Source organism: Anguilla rostrata, chromosome 17 (genome assembly GCF_018555375.3).
Source record: "Anguilla rostrata isolate EN2019 chromosome 17, ASM1855537v3, whole genome shotgun sequence".
Lineage (NCBI taxonomy): Eukaryota > Metazoa > Chordata > Actinopteri > Anguilliformes > Anguillidae > Anguilla > Anguilla rostrata.
In genome coordinates this window covers 26839841-26853582 of record NC_057949.1, presented here as the reverse complement: position 1 = coordinate 26853582, position 13742 = coordinate 26839841, and the positions used below count along the sequence as shown (strand labels likewise).

General features: G+C 49.2%; 2 protein-coding genes across 3 annotated transcripts in view; one reads left to right on the top strand and one right to left on the bottom strand.

The window, feature by feature from the left end:
• Positions 1-13742, top strand: part of scpep1 (serine carboxypeptidase 1) — a 397664-nt gene that overhangs the window by 337646 nt on the left and 46276 nt on the right. The window lies entirely within an intron of this gene.
• Positions 1-13742, bottom strand: part of cep112 (centrosomal protein 112) — a 71155-nt gene that overhangs the window by 55669 nt on the left and 1744 nt on the right. Inside the window, exons 4-8 of one of the 2 annotated variants that reach the window (XM_064315210.1) lie at positions 12416-12573; positions 10718-10805; positions 10011-10088; positions 6243-6290; positions 5529-5606 (exon numbers count right to left, since the gene is read on the bottom strand). In XM_064315210.1, the coding sequence (XP_064171280.1) occupies positions 5529-5606; positions 6243-6290; positions 10011-10088; positions 10718-10805; positions 12416-12573 (450 nt within the window). The remainder of the gene's footprint in view (positions 1-5528; positions 5607-6242; positions 6291-10010; positions 10089-10717; positions 10806-12415; positions 12574-13742) is intronic. The other variant, XM_064315211.1, reaches the window with a different exon arrangement.

Sequence of the window (13742 nt, the reverse complement as noted above, 5' to 3'; positions counted from 1 at the left end):
CAGCTTATCAACACCTCACATGTATATCACACATACACACCTACAGCTTTATCAACACCTCACGTGTATATCAACACATACACACCCACAGCTGTATCAACACCTCACATGTATATCAACACATACACACCTACAGCTGTATCAACACCTCACATGTATATCAACACATACACACCTACAGCTTCATCAACACCTCACGTGTATACCAACACTACACGCCGCTTATCAACACTGCACCCCCAGTGTAGCCCCGCCGAAGCCGCTCGCTGCCGCACCCGGTAACCCTGTCCCGCCTGGCACCCCGAGGTAACCTGTCCGCGGCGCTCCCGCGGTTTGATCTGGTTGCCGGGCGGGTTTGATCTGGTTGCCGGGCGGGTTTAGGAGCGCGTCGCCGCGCAGATGGCGGCGTCTGCGTCGCTTTTCATCCGCCGTGTCCTCGCCGGCTCTCCCCTCTCACGCTCCTCCCATGGGGGCTCTGGAGCATTCTCGCCGCAGAACATAGCCTTCAGAACGCTCGCGCCCCCCACCCCCCGGTTTTCGCCTACTCTTGCTCTGACCGCCGTGTGGCTTTGGGGGGGGGCCAAAGCCAGGGCCTGGCACCGGCCTGATGACACCAACGGCAACATCAAGTTTGTTACATCATACACCCCTGATTGATTCGTTGTAGCACGACACAGTGGAATTGCATACATTTCCGCATTTAAAAACAAGACTCGATATGACAGAGGCTGTGCAGCAGATGCAAGCAGAGCCCAGGGTCCCACTCTAACCACCACTGGGAGGGTTTGAGCCGCTCCTGACATCAGCTCAGCTGTTTGTCCTTTGTTTGAAGCACCAGCAGATGCAGTTACAACAAATTCATAAAACTAAAATATGGCTGTTGGCTAATGCGAATTTACTTATCACTGAGTTAGGTAGTCAGTTACCGTAGCACACAGGGTGAGCTTATGGGGCTGCTGTGTGGCTCATTCGGCTAAGGCACCATTCCGTGGTGCATGGGTGAGCCTCATGGCCTGGGATCGGATCTGGACCGGGCCAGGCCTGACTGTGGCCGGTAGCTCCACAGGGTAAAGTGCATTTAGGGCCTGCGTCGCCCTGAGTATGGGAGCATTCAGTCGGACAGGGATCCCTGTTTTATCGCTCTTGGGCGACCCCCACTGGCTGATAAGGGCGCTCGCATAACTGCAAGTCAAAGCCGCATAGGAAAGATCTTCCTTTGACACACCGCCCTGTGAGACTGCAGCAGCAGTCTGTGAGGCAAAAAGAAGAGCAGCTGTCGGACATCGCACGTTTCAGAGGGGAACCGCGGATGTCCCAGCGCTCCAGAACTGGCAGGGCGGCTCGTTCATGGAACGCAGCTGCGGTTGCAGACAGTTGGACATTCCAGATTTGGGTGGGAATTGGATATATGCAGCCCCTGAGTCGGGTGCCAAATTTTCGTTTTTTATAAAACTATTTTTTTTTTTTTTAAACAGAACTTGGACCAAACCAGATTGCTCAATATGGCCAAATTTATCTTCACGCATTATAACTTTATTTAGCCGTTTGGACTGCTGTAAATGAGCACTGTCTAGCAACAGAACGTTGAATGAAGTGCCAAGACAGGAAATCAGCGATCCTGTTGTGATGTCACAGGTAAACTTTGCCACATTCCGGCAAGTAAAAATGCAGCCATGAATTCAGGCGAGTAGGTTTTCCTAGCAACTTGCCTGACCGGAAAGCGTGGGGGGGAAAAAAACCTTAACGTTGAACCCAACGGGCCTTCCGCTGCTGGGTTTTCTCACGAGTTCTTGTTGCGCAAGCGGGAATCTCTTTCAGCAGCGGACCGAGCGGGATGAGAGAGAGGCAGCGGCGTGAGAACAGCCAGGACGCGTTTGGGCCTGATCAGAGCAAGATGTCTCAGCGCTGCTGAAACACTGCAGCCCCCTTCAAACGCCACAGACAAAGCCTGATGGACTGCAGATTTTTGGACAGTTCAAAGGAAAGAGGAAAAAGGGAGCAAAAAAAAAAAAAATCTGGATCAGGAGGAAAGTTACGCTAAGAGGAACCATATTTCACGTTCCACATTCCACGCACCTGCACCCTATGCATTTACTTCACTTGGCTTCTTTTAATATACATTTTATTTTATATATATCTGCATATATATATATATATATATATATATGTATGTGTATAATTCTTTCTGTGGTTTAGCAGACCTTCAAGAGTGACACCTTCAATCTTATCCATCATGCAGTGCTTAACTACACATGACTAAGATCAGGACTACTGTGATGTCACTGGGGGCCGGAACATCCCATTCCGCTTTGTGTGCTTTGTGTGTGGGGGGGGGGGGGGGGGGGGGGGGGGGGGGGAGTGACGTCACAGTCACTTTGAGGATACGGCAGACGGCACCATGGCGACCGGGGACGGGGTGTTACGGACCGGTTCAAAGCGACCGTGCGGCTCAGGAGCCCTTGCTGTAACCGCCAGGGTGAGTCATCCGAGTTTGGAAGCGCGCTCGGAAGCACGATACTCCAGCAAAGCCCCAGAGATGCGTCAAAAGGGTGGATCCTTCCCGTCCTTTTAAGCACGTCCAAAAAAGCTCTCAGCTCCCAAGCGCCTGCAACAGGCTCCTCTCTGCCAGGACAAACACCGGCCCCTCGCCGCGAATTCCCAACACGTTTTAACTGCATCCCCGCACCTCTCTCCTCAACGTGTCCTGGGGTACTGAAAAGCAGGCAAACGCCGACTCAGTAGCGAGGACTAAAAACGCACTGACGTTCAGATTGCACGTTCCAACAGAGCCTTTTATTAATGGAAAGCACAGTTAGTCAAAATTAAGGTTTCGGGCCATAATTGAGATTTTTTTTTTTTAAAACATTGAAATAAAGGGCAAAATAAGAGAATATGAGTCTGGTGCGGAATTCACAAATGCAGCCAGACGGGCATTTGCAGCTGCTACAATCACAGCGGCCTGGTACGCTAGCTCTGGAGGGCTAATAGTTCCAGTCTGTCACTGCGCCCGGTGACCCCCCCCCCCCCCAACCCCCCAAGTTTGAGGAAGAAGTGAAAATCATTTTGGAGGCCCGTTTGGGGACACAGTGTCCTGTACAAGCTGGAAAAAATATGACATACACACACACACACCTGTTAAATACACTGACAACCCTCCCCTATCTAGGATACTCAGGGGATATTCTGGGAAATGGCTGTTGCTGCCTTAGAAAGCGATTTTATTTTCTTGTCGGGCTAATTAGAAAAATCCTCTTTGCATATTATTACAGTATAACCGCTGCTGTTGCACCTACTGAGAAGGCAAAAATGCTGAAAGAACACAGTCCTTTAAATTAAGAAAGACTGCGCTAGAGAACTGCCTTAACGCCGCTATACGGCGGTACTAGCGCACGCTAACCCCAAGGGTTCTCCTTTTTTATCGGTCAGCTCCCCCTTTGGTAAGACAAAATAGAACATTTTATCCCGACCACACACACACACACACACACAACCACAAACACACACACACACACGCACGCACACACAACCACAAACACACACAAACACACGCACGCACGCACGCACACACAACCACAAACACACACAAACACACACACGCACGCATGCACACACAACCACAAACACACACAAACACACACACACACACACACACACAACCACAAACACACACACACACACACACACACACACACACACAACCACAAACACACACAAACACACGCAACACAACCACAAACACCACACACGCACGCACACACACACAACCACAAACACACACAAACACACGCACACACACGCACACACACGCACACGCACACACAACCACAAACACACGCAAACACAAACCCTGCGCTGTGCCTCCGCCCGCCCACCCCGCCCCAACGCTAGCCTAACGGATGGGGGAGAAGCCCAGTCCCCAGTGGGAACGCGCCTAACGGATGGGGGAGGAGCCCAGTCCCCAGTGGGAAAGCGCCTAACGGATGGGGGAGGAGCCCAGTCCCCAGTGGGAAAGCGCCTAACGGATGGGGAGGAGCCCAGTCCCCAGTGGGAACGCGCCTAACGGATGGGGGAGGAGCCCAGTCCCCAGTGGGAAAGCGCCTAACGGATGGGGGAGGAGCCCAGTCCCCAGTGGGAAAGCGCCTAACGGATGGGGGAGGAGCCCAGTCCCCAGTGGGAAAGCGCCTAACGGATGGGGGAGAAGCCCAGTCCCCAGTGGGAAAGCGCAACTTTCCAAATCAGCCACACAGGCTAAGTACGGGCCCACCGTGACGCCACATCAAACAGGCGGAGGCCACCCCACATCAATCCCAACTGTGTTACCGTGGGAACAGAAACCCAACACCGACATATTGACAGTTGCTCGTTTTAAGCGCACACAAACAAGGCGGCGAAGCTAAGAGGCGGCAGGATCCCCCCACGCACCCCACACTGATTCCGCCCCTTTTATCATCCTGTGACAGGTGGTTCTCCCAGGGGGGGAGAAAGGGACTTTCCGTCTGCCGAATAGCCCACATAATGGCCAGGATTCAATCAACATTGGTCCATAACTTTCATTTACCAATAAAGAGACCCAGTGTGTAAGCAGGTTTGTGTTTCTACCATAATTCCACATGAATGGTAATGAGCTGTTAACTGTTCTTAATTAGACACTTAATGTCTTCTGTGTCTGTGTCTGAGCGTGCATGTGTGTGTGCGTGTGTGTGTGTGTGCGTGTGTCAGACCAGGGTCAAATACGTATTTGTTTTGGATTTAAATACTTTTCTGTGCTCTATTGATCTTGTCTGGTGTAATTGAGCCTGCCAATATGACCAGAAGGCAGAGTTTGCACTTCTTGAGAGTATTTCATTCGTTCCAATACACCAGACAAGAACAGTAAAGCGTAGAAAATTATTCCAAAGTCCAAAACAAATACGTATTTGACTCAGGTCTTTGTTTGGTGTGTGTTTATGTCTGTGTCTGTGCATGCATATGCGTGTGCGTGTGTGTGTGTATGTGCATCTGTGTTTACTTGTGTATGGTTTATACATCCTTTCTCTGGCTTTTCAGTCAGACACTGAAAGAAAGCTGTGCCATAATCCTTTGTTTTTCATGCTGCCACACACAACAGCAAACACACACCTGTCTTAGCAAGGCCCAACCGCACCTCTTACAGGAAATACACAAAACCAACCAGCAAAAGCAATTCAGATCCCGTTTCTCACTCAGGATTGGCTCTTCCATCTGTCAATCTCCCCAAATGCTTATCTGTGAGTGGCTTAACCTAAGACCAAACGTGTGAAAGTGTGCCTGGCTCTTCCGTTTGGCATAAGTGAGTGAAGAAGATGGATGAGACGTAGTGGTCCAGCACTGAAGCTTATGTAGGCCTATCTGAATACAGCCATGTTCCCAATGAAACTAACGCAGATGGCTCTTAATCAGGGTCCCGCCCCAAATGTCAACAGGAGAATGGACCTCAGCGAGAGCACTCCTAGCTGTCAGTACTGCAATGAGTCCTCCTGTCAGTGTGGGGGCAGTAGCTTCAAGCCTACCTCTTTCTCTTGTGTGTGAAAATCTGCCTGATCGTCACAGTAGGTGCTATTTTTCCCTCGGCTTGTTTTGAGGCAAATCTATTAAAAAACAGTACCAGAATATCACATTCAGTAATCAAAAGGCAGTTTTTTTATTTTCCCCAAAGAGGAAGAGCTGTTTATTCCACGCAAGCTCACCGAAAAACCAAAACATTTTCTCATCTGACCCTCTCTGATTTTGTGAGAAAAATTTCCTTTCATTTTTCCGTGAAAAATGGAAAGGGACTTTGACCATTAAAAAAAAAAATTACTTCTGGGCTGACGCTAGATCAGGGGGGTGGGCAATCTTATCCTAAAAGCTTTTTGTTTCCCCCAGCACTGGAACACCTGATTCAACAAAATAATTCATCATGGCCTCCAATCAAGACCTTGATAAGTAGAATTGGGTATCTCTGTGCTGAGCCAAAACAAGAATGTGCACCCACACCTGCCGTTTTCAGATAAGACTGCTCACCCCTGCGCAAGATGCTACACTCATATGAAGCACCGCTCTGGGATTAGAGGTCCCTACTGAGCATTATTTGAAACGCTGAATGTGAACTCACTGTTTTTAGCATACCCAAGTTTATTCTTCGGTCAAATTCAGAGAGGGTCAGGGCAGCAGTTCAGGGACAATCTGGCGTGGTGTTGCCCACGTGCATTTCCGGCAGCCACCACACGGGGCGCCGCACTTACCGGAGAGAGGGGGATGGGCTTCTCCCGCAAATATCTGGGATTTTCGATCTGAAAGAGCAAAAAAAAAAAAAAAAACAATGCAACAATCCCTTTACTGGTTTTGTTTTTTTTTTTTTCTTCCCTCAACCTCCTCCCCCCCCCAATCCCTCCACCCCTCCCTCCATTTTTTCTATTTGTCATAAACAAAGAAGGGTGACTTCAAAGGCCGCCACTTCAATGCGCTGCGCCGCGGGTTCGGCTAGTTTCCATAAAACAATACCGCAGACCCCCGGGGGCCACTGTGCAGCCCTAACCGTACCTGTCTCTGCTTTCCCACTTTGCATTGGGCTCTTTTTAACCCCCCCACCCCCACCCCCCCCCCCCCCCCCAGTCGTTCAGTCAACAAACCCCACAGTTGGCAAGCAATCCGTGTTCATTTACCGAAAGGCAAGAAGAAGAAAAAACGCTCCCGTTGATTTACTTAGCATATAAAAAAAAAAACACATAATATGCCAATAACATGAACAGCAACTAAAGAAAAAGTGAAAATAAATTGTCAGGAGAGCCAAGAAACCCAGAATAGGCTTGTGGAGAAATCTGGTGAACTCAAACATGAAATAATCATTTACAACAAACATAGACAAAATGGTCATATATTGAAACAGATGGCAGTCAAAAATGAGCGAAAACAAAAGAATAATGACAAAACAAATTTGTAAGCAGTGTATAAAATGCACCCGTCAGAGATCTATCTTAGTTCATGCAACCCTAACAAAGCACACCTCTTCACAGCTAGAGATCTCGCTGAGTTTTCACTCCAACTCTACAAGCACCTTTCAACAGTAGAGATCTACCTCCTGTAGGTTTTCACTCAACCCTAAAGCACACTCATCAACGCAAGACTACCGCTGAGGTTCACTCTGACAACAAAGCCACCACTCACGCTAGAGACCTCCCCCCAAAATTAGTCAGATTGATACTCAAAAGGCGCAGATATGATGCAAAAGCAATCGCTAACTTTAACGCCAGCATTCGGTTCCGAAAGTCTGCTTGGGCCAGGTAGAGGTAAACCAGACAGAACTTCAACAGTGTAAACACAAAATAATCTTTGAGTGTTTTTTTTCCCCACGCGTGTCCAGAGGGGGGCGCTGTGTCACAAATTTACAGAGCCACAGGACACAGTGGACACGCTGAAAAGTGTCCCAGCGGCCACAAAACGACAATCCCATAAAATATGAAACAGTCTCCCCTCCTGTCTCGCCAGAACAGAGAAAAAAAAAAAGCAGAGAATCCGAATACAGAAACAATATTTTTCTGGCGTGTTCTCCTGGCAGGCCCGAGCTGAACCGGTCCTCCACTGGGCTGCCACCCAGCTCCCAGCACGCAGGCCGAAGCCAGCTCTTTTGGCCTGTTTCGCTCACCCGGCACCACGTCTGCACTGCACATCAAAGCAGCCGTTGCTAACGCGGCTGCGACACTCACTCGGCAACCAGCTACGGACACTACAAAGTTCTTTTGTGAATCAGACACTGGTACTGAGAGGCTGCTGGGTGGCTCACCTTGTTAAAACCCTGTTGTGGCGCACACACAGGCCCCCGCGGTCGGTATCGAACCCAGACTGTGACCGTGACCGTGACCGTGACCGTGACCGTGCCGAATGTGACCGCCCTGCGGGGCAATGGCGGACCCAAAACCCCAAAGTGACAAATTCAGACACACCGCGATGAAAGAATCCCGTTATGATCACGGCAGCAAGTTGCCCTTCAGCGAACGAGCGATGCACCGTCCCGAATTCAGCCGCTTGCAGAGGAGCGGCACCGGAAATCCCTAAACTGCACACGGGGCTCTGACCCCTGGGCGACCTCCGACAAGCTCGTCCAGAAATTGAACGAGAAGCCTCCGCGCGGGCTGCATCAGCGCGGGAGCGCGCCGGCGGACGCTAACCGCGCGACACCGCCATACCGCGGTCTGACAGATAAGCGGGAGATGCTTATCCACAGAGGCCCTGGCCGCTACCAGTCAGCCACGCGGACGGATCGGCAGATTTCGGATCAGTCGTATTCCGTTACAAAATAGAGCCCTTTTTCTCCCCCCCGCACAGCCTGCTCCTCGCTAGCACGTTCGCGGTAAAGGCGTGCGGGCGCCGGGCACCGGGCGTCGGGTAACTACCCAGAACGAGCTCGAGAATCGACTAAAATCTCTTTTGCTCACACGTATTTATGGAGACACACAGGAGCCGCGTGCTTAATGTTCGCAAACGTGGACGCGTCAGTTTCTGTGCGCACATAATACTGACAAACACGGAAGCGTTAGTTTGCATGCAGACATACATATTTACACAAGTACATTAGTTTACATGCACGCGAATATCGACAGACACAAATGCATTATTTCAAGTAGATCACTAGAGGTTGAGTGAGGTGTGCTTTGTTAGGGTTGCAGTGAAAACCTACAGGACGGCAGATCTCTAGCTGTTGAGTGAGGTGTGCTTTGTTAGGGTTGGAGTGGAAACCTACAGGATGGTAGATCTCTAGCTGTTGAATGAGGTGAGCTTTGTTAGTGTTGTAGTGAAAACCTACAGGATGGCAGATCTCTAGCTGTTGAGTGAGGTGTGCTTTGTTAGGGTTGCAGTGAAAACCTACAGAGTCATGAAAATTGCCTGTATCCGCCTCTTAGCTGTCCGTGAGTCTGTTTAATCTGACTACCTTCGCACCTGTGACTCAGCCGTCTAGTCTGTGACTCGAACGCCATTGGCTAAACCGCAGCTCAGACTTGAGAGGGGGGCGGGGCTACTGCTACTCAGATTGACAGTTCTGAGAGACCAAAAGCCAAAGGAAACAAAACAGGGAGAGAGACTAAATGAAGGTCAGGATTTACTGACACTGAGCCAAAACCACAGACGCTCCAGACCAGATAGGAGTCAGGGAACCACATCAGAAAAATGCTGAAAGCTCCCCGTTTACATAAACTCACTCCCCCCCACCCCCCCGGCTGCCCAGATGTTATCAGGATCGAGCTCTGGGCATCAGACAATGCTGGTGTCTGCACAGTGTACACGGGCATAAACACAGAGAGGTGAGGGCCGCACTCAATTTCACAACCGACAACCGGCGCCTTCCCCCGACACAGAGCGTAAATACAGACCGGTCTACAGACACAAAGCATAAATACAGACCGGTCTACAGACACAAAGCACAAATACAGACCGGTCTTCTGACCCAGAGCGTAAATACAGACCGGTCTTCTGACCCAGATCGTAAATACAGACCGGTCTTCTGACCCAGAGTGTAAATACAGACCAGTCTATGGACACAAAGCATAAATACAGACCGGTATTCTGACCCAGAGTGTAAATACAGACCAGTCTACGGACACAAAGCATAAATACAGACTGGTATTCTGACCCAGAGCGTAAATACAGACCAGTCTACGGACACGAAGCATAAATACAGACCGGTATTCTGACCCAGAGCGTTAATACAGACCAGTCTTCTGACAGAGCATAAATACAGACCGGTACTCTGACCCAAAGCATAAATACAGATCGGTCTCCTGACCCAGAGCGTAAATACAGACCGGTCTTCTGACCCAGATCATAAATACAGAACGGTCTTCTGACCCAGAGCGTAAATACAGACCGGTCTTCTGACCCAGATCGTAAATACAGACCGGTCTTCATCCCGTTTCACCAAAGGGACAGACTGTGTCTTTCTGCATCCTGCTCCCAACCCAATTGCCATTAAAGAGACAGAAAAAGAAGCGCGTGACGGGGAGGAAGGTTCAGCCCACCCCGAGGTTCCAGCTGTTGAGGCGCGCCTCCAGGTCGCTGTCGTCGGAAGACGCCGTCGTCACCCCACGTCTTTCGCTCTGGGAGAACGGGAAACAAACGGGAAACACTTCATCAGCCTGCAGCCCTTAAACGCACACCACTCAATGAGGAGCTTTCAGGCAGGCAGGCTGGGGAGACAGCACCAGCTACAAAGTGTTCCTGTAGCCGGGTGTGTCCCTGTAGCGCAGTATGTCCCTGGAGCCGGTTTTGTCCCTGTAGCCCAGTATGTCCCCAGGTGTGTCCCTATAGCCGGGTGCGTCCCTGTAGCCCAGGGCGTCATGTGTGTCCCTGTAGCTGGGAGAGTCCCCGTAGCCCAGTGTGTCCCTGTAGTTGTATGTCTCCCTGTAGCTGAGAGTTTTCTTCCAGTTAAAAGGCATCTTTCTGAAGAATAACCTAGCTTACCAGGAGGTCAGATTTAACATCAATAAAGTGTTTTTTTGTACAAGGCACTCCGACCACCTAATAACAAATAACAAGTGTCGCAGAAGGCCCGCCCGTCACACCGGCTAACGTTGCAGGCCAAAAGGTCAGGGAAAGGTCACGCCAGCGCGGTGCACTGTGGGAGCGGTGCGGCAGACAGGCAGGCAGGACGGGCCGTTCGGAGCGCCGCAGGGGGACCGGAGCGCCCGGGCGCGGGGCCCAGCGTTTGGCGGGAGATAGCGCTCACCGTTTGATCCTCCTCGTTGGCGGACCGCGTCAGCGCGGCGGGGGCCCGGGCGCGGGGCGGGAGCTTGTCTCCGTACGTGTGCCTCCTCCTGCAGCCGGGACAGAGAAAAGGAGGCGTCAGAATGCCAGGAATGCCTTTCAGGTTGCTGGGAACATAGGGGCGGCGATAAGGGATCTGGCTCCCCCCGTCCCCCGTCCCCCCCCCCCGAGCCGGGCGTTCGTGGACGTCGATGGGTCAGTCCGCTGCCGGTCTGGGGGCCGAATTCGGCCCTCCTCAGACGTACCCCCTTTGATCACTCCGAGTAAAAAAGTTAAAATAAAATAAAAAAAACGCAAACAGATTTCTAAATTATGAATAAGTCCAGGTCCGCATCTGGACAGTGTCGACATGCAGACCCTTCAGAACATTCTCAGCCCCGCTGGTTATTTTTCCTTTTGCAAAGCCAAATTAAAATATTTATTTAAACTATGAATTTCAACTGTATTTTATTGTATGCCTATATAATTAACCCTATAGCGTCAAACTGAAACGACGAATTTATATGTCTTCAGAACTATACTAAAAATAAAAGCTGAAATTGATAACTATTCACCCTTTCGTAATAACAACCTACATTTCCATCCATCCACCCCTTATCTATAACCGCCCGTCCAATTTAGGGTCACGTGGGAGGCTGGAGCCCATCCCAGCATGCATCTGGCGCAAGGCAGGAACAACATCCTCTCCCCCCATAAACCGAACAGCAGGCCAACTGAAACAAACACAGAGTGGGGACTGGCTGTGAGAGGCATGTAAAGTCTGTCAGGCAGCCCTCAGCCAAGCAACACTCAAAAGAGCTCTTCCCTTACTCTGCTGGCCTCTCGCATTCGCCCTACGGGATCCCTTCAGGGAACACTGTGGGGAAAGGGCGCCCCACGGTGGCCACACAGAAAACAGCCCGTGTGATTTTCCAGCATCACAAGTGTCAGCGATCAAACTTGACCTGAGCACATGCAACATCGATGCAAAGTGAGCCTGACCTGAATCTATCTGTGAAACAACATAAAACATAAATGTGCATTCAGTCCAACCTGCGTATGTGTAAAATTATATATATACAGTGTATATATATATATATATATATATATTTAAAAAAGAAACCTGAATTTCTAACAGAGGCTGTATGCATGCAATTATTAGTATGATCACCTTACAATAAATCTAGATCATTTCCCGAACTTGAAAAAACTAATTACACTGCCTATCACACTGATCTGACCAATGCTAAAACTAGACGTGGGGTTTCTGAATGTTTCACACTGAAACTTTTACTTATCCAGAGCAACTTACACAACTTTTACACTGAACATACACTACATCCATTTATACAGCTGGATATATACTGAAGCAATGCAGGTTAAGGGTAAAGTACGTTGCTCAAGGGTACAACAGCAGTGTCCTTCCCGGGAATCGAACCTGTGACCTTTAGGTTATTGTCCACTATACCACATGCCGCCCTATGAAGATTTTTCAACTCATGAATTGAATGTCATTGAAATTCAGTTTGTGAATTGAGCCCAACCCTAAGAGGTAGAGTGCCTGTGTGTGTGTGTGTGTGTGTGTGTGTGTGTTTGTGAGTATGTGTGTGTCTGTGTGTGTGTGTGTAAGGTGTACAGATAACTGTGCGTGTGTGTGTGTGTGTGTAAGGTGTACAGGTACCTGTGTGAGTGAGGAGAAGCGGTGGGGGTGGGTCTCTCTCTGGACGTGGGGGTCCAGGTCTCCTCGCTGTTCCCCAGCTCTGTGGACACCCACTCAGGCAGGATGGCGGGACTCTGGTCCGCGGAGCCGCCGAAGAGCGGCTCATCAAAGTAGATCGCCTGTCAATAGCAACCGAGCCATGAGCTGACCTGACCTGGGCTGCCATTTCAGCTGCCGCTTTCAGTAGGGCCTGCACTAAACTGCATTGAACAAAGGAAATTTAACAGCCCTGTGAAGAGCAGGTTCTCGGGAGTGCTTTTTACAAAATTCTAAGTCAGTGTTCTAGAACACCAGTGATTTCAGTTACCAGTAGTGATTGTGACATCAGTATTAGAATGTTCAGTTACGAACATTCTAATCACATACTTGTGACCTCATGCCCTAAAGGGCAAAGGAAGTGTCATCACTGTACCCAGAAACTTGTATAATGTATAACACAGTATTTAGTGACCACGCATATTACAGACACAAAACCCAAAGAGCTACGAACCCCACACAAGCAGGGACATCCTGGCATCCAAGGCTATGCTCTTTATGACTGTTACGCTAGCAATCGCTATTATCAACGGTAGGTTCTGACATGCAGCATTTTTGATGGTTTTGCTTTTGACATAATGCGCTCTTGTTGGCCAACAATCACTCCCTCTTCACATGCCTGTGCCAGAGATGAATCACCGTGGTAGAACTGAAATTACAGCACCAGCTGGAAGCAGCTCTAATCACTAATTCCTTAATAATAACTGCCTTAATCATAGCATTAAGCTAAAGATCTCTAAGGATCAGGAATTTAAAATATTCTCCTAAATCACTGGGAGTTCATTTTGAAACCAATAAAAATGAAAATGGAGAATGAAACTTACTTTGGAAAATTCTCACTTCTTATATTTAAAGCCAAAGGGTCGTTATTTCCGTTTCCCACGGCACCACTAATGCACACCACACGTGAACACTAGAGGGACATGCCATTATCTCATGTGGCTTCCCAACGCAGCCAGCAGAGGGCAGTGTTAACTATATAATAACTTGCTGGAACGAGTATAACAAAATAAAAAAGGCAATATGGACCCAGGGACCAAAACACATTCTTACTTTTGCATCCTGTGTATTGTATGTTCACCTTTTTTTCCCAGTGATGGTCTCTTTTAAAATCTAACTTCTGAAAATATCAACCACTTCATTTAGAGTAAAAAAATTGACTTTACAGCAACCCAGAAATCTATTCAACATTTAAATGAAGATTAAGGCATTTAGCCGATTGTCTTATCCAGAATGACTTACAAAAGTGCAC